Source organism: Typopeltis vanoorti, chromosome 7, assembly GCF_054136105.1.
Source record: "Typopeltis vanoorti isolate ZY-2024b chromosome 7, IOZ_Tvanoo_1.0, whole genome shotgun sequence".
Classification (NCBI taxonomy): Eukaryota; Metazoa; Arthropoda; class Arachnida; order Uropygi; family Thelyphonidae; genus Typopeltis; species Typopeltis vanoorti.
In genome coordinates, this window is record NC_143555.1 from 71,679,880 (window position 1) to 71,697,339 (window position 17,460).

Below are 17,460 nucleotides of genomic sequence, written 5' to 3' on the forward strand. Positions count from 1 at the left end.
CAAGTATACTTTCTTACTATACTATCTGTTTCTCAAGTATACTTGCATAAATCTTACCAGGAACACCCAGTAAGGAAAAACCTCTGTAATTCTAACATTCAGTTTTATTTCCCTTTTTATATATGGATACTATGAAAGCTCTACTCCATCTGAAATTCATCCCTCTCTCCTTCTGAACTATGCAGTGCAGCCACTGCAAAACTATTATACCTCCATACTTGAGCATTTCTGATCGAATATCATCTACTCCCACTGCCTTTCTACATATCAGGCTTTTGATGGCTTTTTCTACTTCAAGTATGAATATGTATTCCTGATTGCATGTCTGATGAGTGTTTTTACTACTGTGCTATCACTGATTGTTTCATTTAGCAATTTTTCAAAGTAATTACTCTATACATCAAGGATATCTTTTTTTCACCAGTTTTCATGTCACCTTCATCATCTCTAATTCTTTTTACAGCACTCTTTCCTCCATTTCTGAGCTTTTTCAACAGCCTCCAGAATATTTTCCACCTTCTTGATATTAATTTTATATATTCTTACCAAAGTCTTCCCATGACTTTTGCTTAGCTAGTTTTACACAGTGTTTAGCTTTCTTCCATTTGTCTCTGTATTCTCTAAGAACACAGGTTGATTTTTTTGCCTGGAACATTCAATATGTTTTCTTATTATCCTTCACTTCCTCTTTAACTTACTGTGTCCACCATGGGGGTCTGATTTTTCTATCCATGCAGCCAACCTCACCAGATGCCTCTCCTGGCTGAATCAATTAATCAATGTTTTCTTCAGGATATGCCAATGAATCTCCAAGGTTTGGTTTCTGTTCTCAGACTCTTTCATTTTTTCTTCAATAATGTTTGTATATTTTAGTCTACAGTTCATATCTGAGAGCTGCTCAACTTTTATTCGCTTTAAAACTTTCTTACATGTTCTTCTTGCTTATTAAATTACTTAAGGAATTTATAACTTACAAATGATATAAATTAAAATTAAACTTTAATCTATATTCCAATATTTCAGCAATGCCATTCCGTTGCCATTCCGTGAATAGCCTTTCAAATTTGAAAGGCTATTCACGGAATCAGCCCAGTCCTAAGAAACATGCCAAATTTATTAAACAATTTTTATTTCCAATCAGGAGATAACATCTTATGTAATTATGAAGGACTTAACTTATTAAATTAATTCAGACAGTACCAAAACAACATGTTAGTTATTGCTGATGTTATTAAACAAGAATTAGTTAAGGAAATCTAAGACTAATAGACTGAGGCTTCTTCTTCTTCTATATGTACAGATGTCCCAAAAGAAGAGGAACTTGTCTATTACAGAGATAGACTGATAAAAATCAGAAACTGAATGAGGCATTTATTATTATAATTCTCCAAAACTGAAAATAAAATGGCTGCAAGGAACATTCATTCATTTCACTCATTAGAGAATGAACTAACTGAACAAGTTATTTCTGTCATGGAAAAATTTGTAATTGGTTAGTAAGCATTGGCAAAGATGGAGTAAAAAAAAGTTCCTTTTGTTGTCAAAATTGAAATAGTAGTAAAAAAAAAATTATACCTTTTTACCAGAATTCACCAAAAAACAGAAAAAACTGGGAAAAGGAAAAGCAGGTGGAGAAATAAACTACAAAATCTTAGCAAAACTATTTACCTTAAACATGGAAGAAGGCTATCCTAATTCTGATACATAAAAAAGGTGTAGTAGAAGACCTGATGAACTACGGCCCATCAATCTACTATAGGTGGTTTGCAAAGTGTTTACAAAAGTATTAGCTCAGAGGTTTTGTATGACTCTAGACCAAGCACAACTAAAAGAACAGGCAGGCTTTCCAAGTGGCTTTAGTACTTCATCTTCGACCTTTTGGTTCTGTCCACTGCAGGACAAAGGCTTCCCCCACGAATTTCCAGACACTCAGTTTTCTGCTTCTCCCATTTCTCCCATCCATCTGTCCTACAATTTGTTCCAGTTCATCCCTCCACCTTCTTTTCGGTCTTCCTCTTTGTCTTGCTCCATCCATTGGTCTCCACTCTGTTTGTTTTCTAGTCCATCTCCCATTACTGCATCTGGCAATATGGCCAGCTCATCTCCACTTAGCCTGTTTAATGTATTTTATAATATCCATGACACCTGTTTCAGATCTTATCCAGGTATTTGTCTTCCTATCTCTTAATGCTATTTTTAGCATACTTCTCTCCATGCAATGTTGTGTTGTTCTCAGTTTTTTGTTTAGGGCTTCTGTTAAAGTCCATGTTTCTCCCCTGTATGTTAGGACAGGAAATATGCACTGGTCGAAAGCTTTCCTTTTTAGACTTCATAGGGATGTCACTTTTGAATATGTCCCTCATTTTCCCATAAGCCATCCATCCAAGGTGAATTCTTCGTTCAATCTCTTTTCTTTGGCCTCAAAGGATAACAATTGGCCCAAATATACATATGAAGTAACTTGTTCTATTTCATAGTTTTCAACTTTGACAGTTCTATGGTTGATGTATTTATTCATCATTATTTTTGTTTTTTCTCTATTTATTTTTAATCCAATTACTCTGGAGGCTTCATTTAGCTGATTTAGTCTTTCTTCCAGATCTTCAAGATTATCTGCTATTAGGACAATATCATCTGCAAATTTCAGATGATACAGCCTTTCTCCATTTATGTTTATTCCTTTTGTTTCCCAATCAAGGCTTCTAAAGATTTCCTCTAGTGCAGCTGTAAATAATTTGGGAAATACAGTGAAAAGTTCCCAATACAAAAAGGTATCCACCATGCTGGATACCTTTTTGTATTGGAAACTTTTCACTGTTTTTATATAATTTAATTACAGAAGTTGCATTATTGTAAACATGTTTTAGAGTTTCAATACAGTGATACCCTGAAGTTACGCAGTAGGTGGGGCCAATGAAAAGCACGCAAGTCGAATTCGCATAACTCGGGGTATAATTTGGCATGTAATTTATATATAAAAACATACAAATGGGACCAAAGGTTTACAAAAACACCTATATTTTTTAAGAAATATAATCATAATTGTAGTTTTTCGTACATAAAAAAAAAGAAAGTTATTTCAATGTCGATGGTTTCATAAAATCTAATAGATTCGTCTGACGGCATAATGTCTTTTTCTTGTCATGCAAAATTTCTTCATAGCAAGCCAGTGATTTTTTTATTCCTTGCCTTGTGGCTACAATTCGTTCCTCGTTAGAATCTATGTCCTCCAAAATCTGTAAACCTTTCTTAATTAAGCTGAGACCTTCTGTTATTTTTGCAAATGTCATGTGCTTTTCTGATAAAACTGGATCTGAGGTTTCGGTCTCTTCAGTAGCAAAGAGTGTCTCCGATATCGGAGACACCCCAAGAATCTCCGATAATCCTTAGAGCATCTAAAAACATTAAACCGTTTCCAAAACTCTTTAACAGACAGTTGCTCATTTTGCCTCATAGCTTCATTCAGACTTGCAAACGAATGCCATGTGTAGTACGCTTTGAATGTTTTTCTTTTCTTGCTAGCTGTAGAAGAATCAGACTTGCTTCTTTTGGGCGACATTATTATTTTTTATGTGATAAAATTTTTATCAAGAACATAACATTAAACAATCGCAAGGTTTGTAGACTATAAAAATCATGTATGAATGGAGACCGTGCAAAACACGTCAGTGCTTGTTCACAGCATGTGCGACACTGGCGAATGCAGCCAGCGCCGGAAAGATACAACTAGTGTGAGGTGTGACGGAAATAGGTACATATAAGAAACCACGTAACTCCAGATTCGTGTAAGTCGGGGTATGACTGTATATGGTTACTCAGTTCCCTGAGTTTCATGTGCTTTTAGTGTTGCAGATGCTTTAACTGAATCAAATGCTTTTTCATAGTCTATATAAGCCAGACATAAGGGTTTATTGTATTCAATTGATTTTTCAATGAGCTGTCTTAATGTGTGAATATTGGTCCAAAGTATTGTAATTCTTTCTAAATCCAGCTTGTTCATAGGACCCTCTAGTTTAGATTTTATTCTATTATTTATAATTTTTGTGAAGAGTTTATATATGGTGGGGAGTAGGCTTATAGGTCTGTAGTTTTTAATTTCTTCCTTATTGCCCTTTTTAAAAATTAATATTAGAAGTGAATTGTTCCAATTTAGTACAGTGGACCATATTTGAAGTTGTACAACAGATTATCAAACGGTGTAATGAATATCAGTTATCATTATGTCTTGGTTTTACTGATTATGAGAAAACCTTTGATTTAATAAAAACTTGTGCAATACTTAAAGCATTACAAAACCAACAAGTGGAGGCCATACGTCAGAACCATCAAATCAGCATACACCAATGCCACAGCAGCAATTCATTTCAATGGAAACATCTCTATTGTGGAAATACAGAGAGGTATAAGAAAGGGTAGCACAATATCTCCAAAATTATTCACAGCATGTCTAGAAGAAATATTCAAACTTCTTGATTGGGAAGGGAAAGGTCTGAAGATAAATGGAAGATATTTAAGCCATTTATGGTCTTTACTTCAACTGCACATGAATTACAGACTCATATCCATGAACTCCAAATTGCTAGCAAAACAGCTGACCTAAGAAAACCAAAGTTATGTTCAATAGCCATATCCAACCAGAAATAATAAAAATCAATAATGATGAAATTAAACAAGTAGATCATTACATATACTTAGAACAACAAATATCAATGGAACAAGATATCATGGACAAAATTAAAAGACACACGATTCTTGAGTAGAAAACATTTGGAAAATTACATTCAATATTCATAATGGTAGTTAGCTTTTAAGAAAATAGAGAAAAGTTTTTAACCAATGTATTCTTCCTATATTGACATATGGCTGTGAAACATGGCCACTAAAGGCAAAGGAAATTCAAAAATTAAAAACAACACAATTTTGTATGGAAAGAAGTATGCTTGGTGGTATCACAAGACTAGATCACAAAAGGAATATGTGGATAAGAAATCAAACCAAAGTCTCTGAAATCATAGGAAGATTGAAACGTGTGACGTGGCAATGGGCTGGCATATTGCTTGAAGAAGACAAGATCAATGATGGACAAAAGAAGTACTGGATTGAATTCTGCAAGAAGAAAAACAACCACGATGCCTACCTAAATCAAAGTGGATTGATGATATCAGATTTGCAGGAGCAACATGGAAAAGGAGAGCCACAGACAGACAGTTTTGGAGTAATCTGGGAAAGGCCGTCATCCAGCAGTGGACTGAAAACGGCTGATGATGATGGTCGTGATGGCTTATTTTTAACTAGTCATTCTTTAGAAAATTGAAATCCAGACAAGGTTATTTATTTCTACTCTTAGTGTTTTTTAGTCTCACTTTTAATTCTGAAACAACTGGAACGAGGTATATTTTTGTATGCACAATGCTATTTCAAAATCTTTTTCAAATCATTATATAATCAATCTGGTTTTGCTATCTGGGCTTTCCCAGGTATATAGTCTTCTTTTTGATTGTTGAAAGAAGATATCTGCTATTATCAGATCATTTTGCTGAAAAAAACTCAATTAACCTTACACCTCTGTCACTCATATCACAAAGTCCAAAGTTATCAATTGCTAGAAACACTCCTCTTCCTATAGATCGATCTTTTGTATTTCCATAACAATTAGGATATTATGTTTATTTATTTTATAATCTTTTGTACATCCTCATAAAACTCTTCAACCTTTTCATAATAACTATCAATAAGAGCTTATACCTGGTGGATGCCAATGTCAAAAGGGTTTCCTGCAGTATGATTAGTATGATTCTGTTGGTTACAGGCCAATATTCAAGAATACATTTAAAGATTCCTTTTTTTCATCATGACACTAACACCTCTTATGTGTTCTTCACTTCCAGAATAGATAAATGTAAAGTCATCCCTTTCAATTTTTTCACTTCCTGTCCATCTCACCTTCCAAACTCCCATTATGTCTATCTTCATATTTGGCATCTCTTCCATTAAATTGTCAAATTTACCAATTTGGTATAATGTTCTAACATTCCAAGTAGATATTCATAAGAACCTATTTGTAGTTTTCAGATGAACTTGATTCAACAATGGCCTTTCTGATGGCTTTGGGATATCATCTTCATAACCCATATTGTTGGAGTTCATTCTCCAGTTCCCATTTTAAGCATCTTCTTCCCTGTAGTTGCATATAGCAGATCTGTCATGGGGGGGGGGGGATTCTTATATGACTCAAGTCTTCAACCTGAGATCCATAATGTCTAACAGAAAGATAAGATGGTGAGATGATAATCTCTCCCATCTCACAATATTACAGTCATTATAATCATTCTGATCATGCCTCTAAGTTTCTGGAAATGAGCGTTTATAACACCATTTGTCTTCAGCTTCAAGCCAATAATGATAAGGGCTGCTTCCCTCTATCAAGATTTCACCACTGCCCAAGTTAGTCAGTTCCTACAGGGCCTTCATGGATACCATGGTGGCTAGGGATCAAAAAGTCCCCACCATACCTCACTCTTACAGGCATTCCCATACTCCTCTGTTGTCCCCTCCCATAACAAGAAAATTGAGTTGGACTTTAGGAGGGAATAAACTGCTATAAAATCAAAATAAATTGAAATTTTGGGCTACTTTAAAGACAATTATTACTTACCAATTTTAATTGAACCATTCCGAATGGCTTCGCCATCTGGTGTAAACCCATGAACCATAATTCGATTATCATTAGAATAAACATCTGTCATTCCTAATGGCTGGTTAAATCTCCCAGGAATAATCCCAAAGAGTACTTCACAAAGGGTAGCTCTTCGTCCATAGTTGTGACGCCTAGGATCAACATCTAAAATTACCTCTTTTACTTCACCATTAGATGAACCCTGAAAGGTAACTTTAGGTAAAAAATCACTTTTACAGGTATACCCATTTTCACAACTTCTGTCAGATATTTCTGATTTTGACTTCTTTTTTTGTTTTTTTACCCACTGCTTTAATTTAGTTGTTTTTGAGCATGGTTTTTCAATAGTTTCATAACTGGTACTATCTAAGTGACTTTCAAATAGCCTTTTATTTCTGTCTACATCTGAAGAAGGTTCTACATAAAACAAATCACCTTGCGGTCTAACTTTATCACTCCACTCTGGCTCATAGTCCCTATTTAAAAGAACAATCATATTATTACTTTTATAAATATAAAAATAATCCACAGAATTAAAGAAATACATAAAAACATATACTGAAGCTAAACACAAAATATTCATAACTATATCAAATAATGAGCACAAACTCTAGATTATTATGAGTAACAGATTTTATGATTCTTGTAAAAAAAAACTAAATACATAACTTAAATATATTTATGCTGTTTGGAAAACTAATCTTTCCATTCTGACATACACTTAATGTCCACCTGGAAAGATTTATTTTTCATGTGTTTATTTATTAACCAGAGGAAGCCACAGAGAGTTTGTAATGTTTATATAAAATAAACATTACAAATGAATTTTACAATGCAAAATGTGATAAAAGATATTTCAAGAAACCTTAAATATCAGAGGAGTTCAAATTGAAAGCTGCAACATCATACAGTTATCTTTCAATTATATACATTCAAATGAATGTATATATTTTTTTGCCAGCCTGGTTGGCTGAGTGGTTAGCATATCCGCTCTCCAGCCAAAAGGCTGCAGGTTCGAATCTGCCGTGGGCATGGAAGTTTGTGATTGTCTGTGAAAATACTAGTGGTGTTGGTGATGGCATTGGTGTAGATGATGGTAGTTGCAGTTCATTGTAATTGGTGAAATGAGTGATGGAGACAGACGGATGCAGAGTAGGATGCCCTTCTTCGATGAGTCTTTGGACTCCTTGGAGGTGTCACGTAATAATAATAAAAAAATGAATGAACCTTTAATTAGCCAACCTTCTAATGGGTTAATATCAACTGCCTTTTCATATAGCACTATGTAATTGCACTTTCAGTTATCTAATCCTTCAACCAACAAATTACTTCCCCGACTGCAGTTGGGGAAGTTCCCCGACTGAGGAATTACTGTATCTTACTGAAGCTATTCTCATGGATACTTTCTTTTTCTCTATGTGTCCCAGTCAGAAGTATACTTCTTATTATGGGAATAACCAGTGCACTTCTGACCTGAGAAAATTTTTTCTTAAAAAATAGTTTGAAAAATACTAATTTACATTTTATGTACCTTCCATGATGAGTTTCTGACTCCATAGAGGTCAGATGTTAATAATAATAATAAACTTAATAAATAAAAAAAAAAAATTGAAAAAAATTATATTAACATCTTAATGCATTTTATTAAAGCTATTCTCCTGGATATTTTTTTTTTCATAAACATTCCCATCAGAAGTATACTTCTTATTCTGGAAATAAGAAATGCACTTCAGACTGGGAAAAAAGTTTGAAAAATACTAATTTACATTTTATTTTTAATATCAAAAATAAATGACTAAAACTTGAAAAAAAATTATATTAACATTCCCCAAAAGAGATCAATCATGTAAAAAAATTCTGCATAGGTGAAACCCAGTTATATGTGTGGCAGATGAAAAATTTTAGGCTGGGTCTGAATCCCATCTGACCATAACATTGGCTAACTCACTTTCAGTTAAAAAAAAAAAAAAAAAAAAAAAACACAGGTGAATATTTAAATTCCTGTCTAGACATATACAACCATTTGAAGATATAATCGAATGGCAAATATGGCATCATGCTCTCAACTATGCAATACTGGCCAAGATTTTAGCTTAAAATTAATACGCTGAAGGAATTTCAATCCTATTTGTGTTTCAAATGAAAAAAAAGTAAAATAACAATAACATATTTATACTTTAAATTAACAATTTAGGTTTATAAATTTGTTAACAAAACTAATATAATAAATGGAAAACTCTGGAAAAATTGTATAATGTCCATTTTAGATGAAACATTTTAATAATAATTCTGACATGCATTTAATTTAATGTTCTTATAATATAATCCTGCCCAAGTAGAATTAAAATTAAAATAATAATAATAATGAAAATATTGCATTCTCACTTGTCATTCTCATTTACATTGTATAAAAGAAAAGAAATTAAAAGAAATACCACAGAATTACATAATGAAAGTGACCTAAAACACATTTCGCATAATAAAAGTATAATTAATTCAGCACATGAGGCATGCAAAAAAAAGAAGTGAAAAATTTGTTATTTGAATATATGGACATAAACATCATTTATGAACATGAATGATGCCAATATCCATTCCTGTGAATGATAACAAGGTAGTCCAATCCCACCAAACCTAAAGCAATAAAATTATCAAAAGGCAAGAAATAAGATAATAAAATCTCATTAAAGACATCAACAAAATCATAGAATCTTGAAAAAAAAAAAAAGAAGTATAAATATAGAAAAACTATGTCTCCAATAAATATATCAGCAAGACATAACTAACATCACTGATTATGATTCAAGCAAGAAAAATTATCAAACCTAAAAAAAATTAAATTATAAGTACAAACAATATGCCAAAGGCAATACAAAAAATAACAGCAACCACCACTCAGTTTATTGGATGCATGAAGCCACTTGAAAAAGTTATATGTTTAGTAACTACAGCTGAGTTTCTAGGTTATGTAAAAAATAAATAAATAAATAATATAAAAAAAATACTAAAATACTATAGGTTTACATGCTAAATTACTACTACACATAATAAGCATATCATATAACTGATTTCACCAGAAGTAGTTATGAATAATGATCCAAGAAAGAAATAAAATTATCAAAACTATTAAACTTAAAAAATTTAAATAATACCAAGTGTAAACAACACATTAAAGAAAATACAAAAAATTACAATAATAATAAGTAACTGCTATCCAGCTCTGATACCTAGAAAAAATTCTATGTTTAGTCTCTAGAGGTGGGTTTCTGGATTATGTAAAAACTATAATAAATAAAAAATAAAAAATATTATAAGTTTACAACCTTTCATGGATGAGAGTCACATAAAAATTTTTTTAAAAAATAACACCAATAACAAAATAAATAAATATCAAAAACTAAACAAATTAAAAATCAAATGAAAATATATACTAACATATGTGAATATCATGTCTACTTGAAAAAAAATAAAAAACATTAAAACATAATGCAATTTCTAAACAAACAAACAAAACACTTTTACCAAAATCTATTATCAAATTTCTGACATAAAGAAAAACCCAGAGGATTACCACAATAACTGGCACAAAGAAACATCTTTACACCATCCTATAGTATCTTTGGTATCTAACCTGACCTTTTGAAGTCAGTAAAATCAACATGCTTCCACTTCTCAAGAATGCCACTGGTGTATCACTCTTAGCCCAAGAACCATCACTACATCATCTTACAATGCCTGCTCCTTTAAAAGTTACTTGACCTTTTATTTAATGTCTGTAAAATCCTACCACTTATTAAATGTTTTTTAATTGCAAAAAAGGACACCTAACTGAGCCATTTACTCAGAAAAATAAAGACCTTCGCATAAAATACTATATTATTATTATTATGTGACACCTTCAATGAGAGTAGTGTACCCTCCCATGAGGGTACACTACTCCATTACAACTCACCATCTCCCTTACTTCTATATCTTTTCTATACATTACAATATTATGTTTTGCCAGTTCTTGTAACCCCAAATCATTTGGGGTTTATCATCAGTAATAGTCATTGGCTATCTGAGAAGTAGCTTTTATATATAAAGCTTTTCACCTGGTACAATTAGTGGAAGTGTATCCCATTGTATAACAAAAACATTCATAAATAAGGATCTGTATGCACCGAAGAAGCACGGTCTTATCCCTGAAACACTAGCGCAGCTTATTCCCCCCCCCCCTGTTCGAGGGTTAGAACAATACCGGCATGTATTATAATTCTTCTTAGACAGTTATTGAAAATTGTGTTTCCTAATTATCCAAAGATTTGAAGAAAATTGCAAAACAAAGGATATCTAGTCATCTCCAAGTCGTTCCTTTATTAGTGAGGTGAGGATTTCTACTAAATAATAATCATACTAAATTAATTTTTCCTACAACTGAGTAAGAAATACAGTTTCAACCATTGTATATTATACATATAAATCGTGATTCTAATGACAAAAGTAAAGGATGTCTTAATACATACTCATCAGACAGAGAAGCAGATGAAAAATCATCACTATAGGAATCTACTTCGCTATCACTGCAATCTCTTAAAAATCCTCGATTAACATGGCTTGTTTTTTCTTTTCCAACTGCAGAGGCATGAGCCATTCTTTAGATTTAACCATCAATTTCAGTTATTATTTTCTCTGAATTCATTTTTCAATCTGTCATTCGAGAGGAAAAGCAGCGTGTCAATATTCCTCGTTGACAAGAACACGTATGTAAACAACATGTAACAGCGCCTCCTACAACAAAACACTAAGTTCGATATTCAAAAAAAAAAAAAATCGTGATTCATAGTATCAAACCATTGAACGAAAGGATAATAAATATCTATCTATCTATCTATCAAATGGCATACCAACAATATCAGGCAGCCTCAGGAGCCAAACTAAACACAGATAAAACCATAGGACTGTGGTGTGGCAAATGGAAAAACCGAACCGATTCCCCAATGTCTGGTACCTGGTCCACAGAGGGAAACAAAAACCTGGGGATTTACCTAGGAAACACACCCTCTTATGTGGATAAGAACTGGGAAACACTAAACAAGCGTTTAAAGCAAGTTCTAGGAAAGTGGGCAGCAATACGAGCCTCTGCCTCCACAAGAGGGAGAACAATAATCGTTAACCAAATAGCCACCAGTGTCCTTTGGCATACACTAAAGATTCTTACTCCACCAGTGCAATTCATCAAACAAATAAAGTCAACCATATATCGATTCATATGGAATAAAACAAACTGGCTTTCCTAGTCCCAGCTATGTACTTCTCTCAAAGATGGAGGACAAAAGTTGGTCTCCATCGACAACAGGATAACAACGTTCCGCGCTCGATTTCTCATAAATGCCCTACAACAGGAAATATCACACAAATGCACCACTGAGTATATTTTCACTTCTGCCACTAGAGGTCTCTCTCTCTCCACCACCTTAAGAATGACAACAGCTCAAGTGCCTGTAAATTTAACAAACTTCTACAAAGATGCCCTTCGACGATGGAAGAAGCTAAACCTCCAGCACACAGTGAAAACAGCATCCCTACCTGAAATCCTCATGGAACCCATCTTCACAACACGATGGTAAGAAGCCCGATCACGCAGAAAGAATTTTTCTTTCCTCCATGGAGCTGGCGAAACGTGAGGATCTTGGGTGACATTCTTTCTCCAAGCCTCACCTGGCGCTTTCCAAATTCGCTCGAAAACCTAGAATATGGGAATGAGTCTGAGCAGATAGACAACGTAAAGGCCGCGTTTCAAGCCGCTATGCCTGATAGCATAACAGAAGTGGGGCTTAGCCCTCCAAACTCAGAAGTTTTGGCGCCTATCTTTCTGATAAAAACCAATAACTCATGGGAGAAACTTACACCCAGCAACACCAACAAGATTTACAGCACACTAACACAACAGTCGAACCAAAGCACTTTATTGGAAAATCCTGCATCATCGGATCAAACACTATTTCAATGGGATCTACCATATCGCACAAGAGCCATCAAACCTGACGCAGATATTCAGTGGAGAATGTGGCACAATATATTACCCACTCCTACTATATTACGAAAATTTAACTCAAACGTCTCAGATAACTGCCTCTTCTGCTACCAATTAGGAACGGTCCGGCATATCTACTTGGAATGCCCAGTCAACACTAAATTAATCAGTTTGACTCGGGAAACGGCAGCTCTTACCTGTGGTAATCTTCATACAGAAAAGGAATATTTCAATCTCGTCCATGTGGAGCCAAATAACCATTCATTCTGCAATTACCTTTTCATCACCGCAAAAGCGGTAATATACAACTTCTACCTCAGACATAGAAGACCAGACAGCACAGCAACTTCACAGAGAGAGGCAACTGACCAACTCACTGCAGCCTTCCAACAAAAGGTGTGATGTCGGATCCTACACGAACATCATCACCATAGGCAAAACAACACCTTAGATCTTTTCCACCAAGAATGGAATCCACGGAATCAACTCCTGGCTGAGCAGGGCGACTGCATTATAATCCACTTTCCAGCATAGAAGTGACACCTTTACCCCCCCCCCAAAAAAAAAGAAAGGGGGAAGAAAGAAGGATTGTTGTGCTTAACAGTGCGAAAGTTAATCAGCTGGCACTCTCATGTTAATAGATAATATTGTGCAATAGTAACTTCTGTGTTCTTCCACATTTATGTTCTTATGTTAAAATAAGATCTTATGTTATCATGTTAAAATAACTCTTAATGGCTTTAATTTATTTAAAAAAAAAATGTAATTAGCCTTATAAGTGACTTCGATGTAACATACTTCAACAAGAGTATGAGCATGTAACCTCTCTGTCTGACTGCAGAGAACCAAAAACCGGTTAATCCTGTATATAAGATTGTTATGTTTACAATAAAAAAAAAAAATATATATATATATATCTATGTGTATATATATATATATATGTATGTATATACAGTATATATATATATATATATATTTTTTTTATTTTTTTATTGTAAACATAACAATCTTATATACAGGATATATATGTGTGTGTGTAACTGCCCACGACAGAATGATTTTAAGGAATGCCGATGGCAAGGAGGTCACTGAATCAGTCGATATAGTGGAATTACTGAGTGAACACTTTGCAAGAGAATATCATCCAGGTGGTGACATTGAAAGAATGAAGGAACCATTAGTTTATACGGGAATTGTGGTGAATGAAGTGGAGGTGAATAATCTATTACAGAACCTTAATGTGAATACATCTGTGGGATTGGATGGTATACCGGCACGGGTCTTACGTGAAGCGGCTAAAGAATTATCAGTGCCCTTGACCATGTTGTTTAATCTGAGTCTCGGGTGTGGTTTAATCCCGAAGGTGTGGAAAGAGGGGAAAATAGTTCCACTGCATAAAGGAAGATCCAAGACTACTGTTGCAAATTACCGACCGATTAGCATATTAGGAGTCTTTGTCAAGGTCTTGGGGAATGTAGTCAAGGGAAAAATACAGGAATGGATTGATGAAAATGAGATACTGTATGGGGGACAGTATGGCTTTGTGAAGGGTAGATCATGCCTCAGTAACTTGCTCAAGTTTTATGACACAGTGACGGCTGAACTGGATAAGGGTAATGGGTTTACAGTGATACTGCTGGACTTGGCTAAGGCCTTTGACAGGATACCATATGGAATTCTAATCCGTAAACTGCAACATATAGGAATGGATAAAGTGTTGATGAGATGGATAGGAGGGTGGTTGATAGAGATATTAGAGAGTAGTTTATTCAGGAGTAGAGTCCAAAAGACGGCCTGTGACTAATAGTGTGCTGCAGGGTTCTGTTTCGGACCATTGCTGTTCATTTTTTCATTTGTTTTTTTAATGATATAGGGAAGGATCTAAGAGGAACGGTTCATTTGTTCGCTGATGATGCAAAGTTGGGTAGGGCAATAGTGAATGCAGAAGATGGCAAAATCTTGCAGGATGATTTGGATAGATTGGAGGTCTGGGCTAAGGAGAATGGATGTCAATTTAATGTGACAAAATGTAAGGTTATGCATTTTGGGGTGAAAATATTAGCAGCAGTATACCACATTGGTGAAACTGCACACCAGGAAATTCATGAGGCCAGGGACTTGGGAGTGTTGGTGGATTGGGAGATGAAGTTTAGGGGCACATTGCAAAAGTGGCTAAATCAGCTCGTCAAATCACTTGGTTTCTGAAGAATACTTTGAAGAGCAGAGATAAGCAAGTTATTGTTCCTCTGTACCGAGCCTTGATAAGACCTCATCCCGACTACTGTGCCCAGATTTGGTCACCTAGGTTTCTTCTTGATGGGGAGGAGGTCGAGAGGATCCAGAGGCGAGTGACCAAGATGATAGTAGGTCTATGGAATGAACCTTATGAGAACAGGTTGAAGATTTGTGGGTTGCAGAAATTGGTTGATAGGTGGAAAAGAGGAGATATGATTGAGACATTGAAATTGCTGAAGGGCTTATATAGAAGTAATTCAGAGGATGAGATCAGGACTGGTTGGTGGAGGACTAGGGGACATCTTTGGAAGTTGGGCAAGTGTGTGGTCAGTAAGGATGTTGGAGCTGGGTTCTTTACTTTTAGAATAGTAAAGCTCCCAGAAAATGAGTTTTCCTTACAAATGAGTGGAATAAGCTGCCACAGTCTGTTGTGGGTGCAATGACAGTGAATGAGTTCAAGGCAAGGTATGATAGATACTGTGAGAATGTCGAATAGTTGTGTGGACATGATGTTTAGGGCCTCCCTCGATGAGTCTAAGGACTCCTTGGAGTCGCCCGTGGTAATAATAATAATAATAATAATAATAATAATAATAATAATATATCTATTGATAATAATAATATAGGAAAATGATGATAGCCTCTGATCAAGAGTCTATGAACATTCAAACCTTCGAGGCTGCCTATTATAAGATATGTTTTGCTTACGGTTCTGTTTATGTCTTAACAAGAGTTCATTAAGGACTTTATTGGTTATGTAGTGTTTCAAACTGCAACCCTTCCGTCGAAAAGGGTCCAAGTTCAATTGAACTTATATAAAAACCTATATAAAAATTCCTCTCGTCATGGGAGGAATTTTTATATAGGTTTCATATTTTTATATTTTATATATTATTATTATTATTATTATTATTATTATTACTCATGTCACCTCCAAGGAGTCAGAAGACTCATCGCGGTAGGACATCCACAACTGTCTCAACCACCACACCGATGACTGCCTTCCCTTTCTAGACCTGAAACTTACCAGATGTGCTGAGAGTATTAAAATCTCAATTTTTAGAAAACCTACTCATACTGATAGATACCTTCATGCTTCCTCCCATCACTACTCCCCACAAAAATTTGGTATTATTTCCACCTTAGCTCACCGAGCCAAGTCTTTACTTACAGAAGAAGAAGCAGAAATTGAAAATGAACTCCTTTTTCTTAAAAAAAAAACTTTTATTAATAAGTTGTCAATTTTATTTATTAGGAGAGAAACTAATGGTTTCTCTCCTAATAAAATTTACAAATTTCTTTCCCCCAGTCACTCAACTACTTCTGAAGATCCATCTTCCTCCAGAGGCTTCATCTCTTTGCCTTACATCAGCTCTCTTTCACCAAAACTGGCAAAAATTCTCAAGAGGTTTAACTTCAAAACTTGCTTTACTACGCTCCCAAAACTTCGTTCAATACTTAGTAAACCTAAAGAAAAACATCTTCTAACTCAGTTTCCAGAAGTGTACAAGATACAAGATTTTATGTGATTGTGGAAAGCCATGCTATGGCCAAACTGCTAAATCCATCCTTCTACGTTTGAAAGAACACCATAGAAATATCTCCTACAACAAGACTAGAGCCAGCGCTCTCTCTAGCCACGTTCTCTTTCACTTAACTCAGACGAAGGCCGCCAACATATTGTGAACTGGACTCAAACTTCTAACATCCATGCGTGCTATCATGAGCTTGAGAGAAAGATTGTCGAATCTAGAGAAATTTCTCTAGATTCTTCCCATATCAACAACAGCCCAAGTTTCAAACTCTCTGACACACATGTTGTCTGTGTTCAGTATTGGCGCATTCGTGACAGCGCGTTGTCTACGTTTATTTGGAACTCAAGCTCGCATTTTGTTTTTAAACACGCTACTGTCTTTTGTACTTGTTCTGTTAATGCAATTTTAAGTCTCTGTGATTTCTTATATATTTTTTTGATTGTGATACCTGAAGATATTGATCAATTCAACGAAACTAGTAAACTAGTAGTATCTTTTCAAATATACCATGTCATCTCTTTATCTCTCGGTATCAGTCATTAAAACTTTTTTATAATATTTCCCACTGAATAAAATGAATTATAATAATATATATACAGTAAAACTCCATTTTTACGTTCCCGCAATTTACGTTTTCCTGCCATTTACGTCATTCTCCGTTAGTCCCGTCTTATAAGGCCTATTCTTACGATATATTGTTTTCCCGTCACTAACAACTGGATGTGCACGTTATTTCCGTGATTTGCATTTTTTTCCATGATTTGCATTTTTTTTTCTCGGGTGGCAATACTGATTTTCGAATCGCTTTCTGCGGAAATCTGAGCATTTCTGTTCTCAGATGGCGTTGCTTTCGGCTGTAGTTTCGTTTTCGCCATCACGGTCTCTCGCACGCTTGCAACAGTAATGTAGTGATGAGTGATACCGTGATTTTTCAATCACAGTACGAATTAATATTGCAGAATTTCTGCTACGTAATTTAGCGTGTGAAAGTTGCTTTC

The 17,460-nt window shown here is 34.7% G+C and overlaps 1 protein-coding gene across 1 annotated transcript in view; it reads right to left on the reverse strand.

The window, feature by feature from the left end:
- LOC150104772 (protein inturned-like) overlaps positions 1-11,386 on the reverse strand; it is a 369,111-nt gene extending 357,725 nt beyond the window's left edge. The window contains exons 1-2 of the mRNA XM_090395627.1: positions 11,182-11,386; positions 6,656-7,152 (exon numbers count right to left, since the gene is read on the reverse strand). Of these exons, the coding sequence (XP_090251753.1) occupies positions 6,656-7,152; positions 11,182-11,309 (625 nt within the window). The 5' untranslated portion in view covers positions 11,310-11,386. The remainder of the gene's footprint in view (positions 1-6,655; positions 7,153-11,181) is intronic.
- Positions 11,387-17,460: the final 6,074 nt, after the last annotated feature.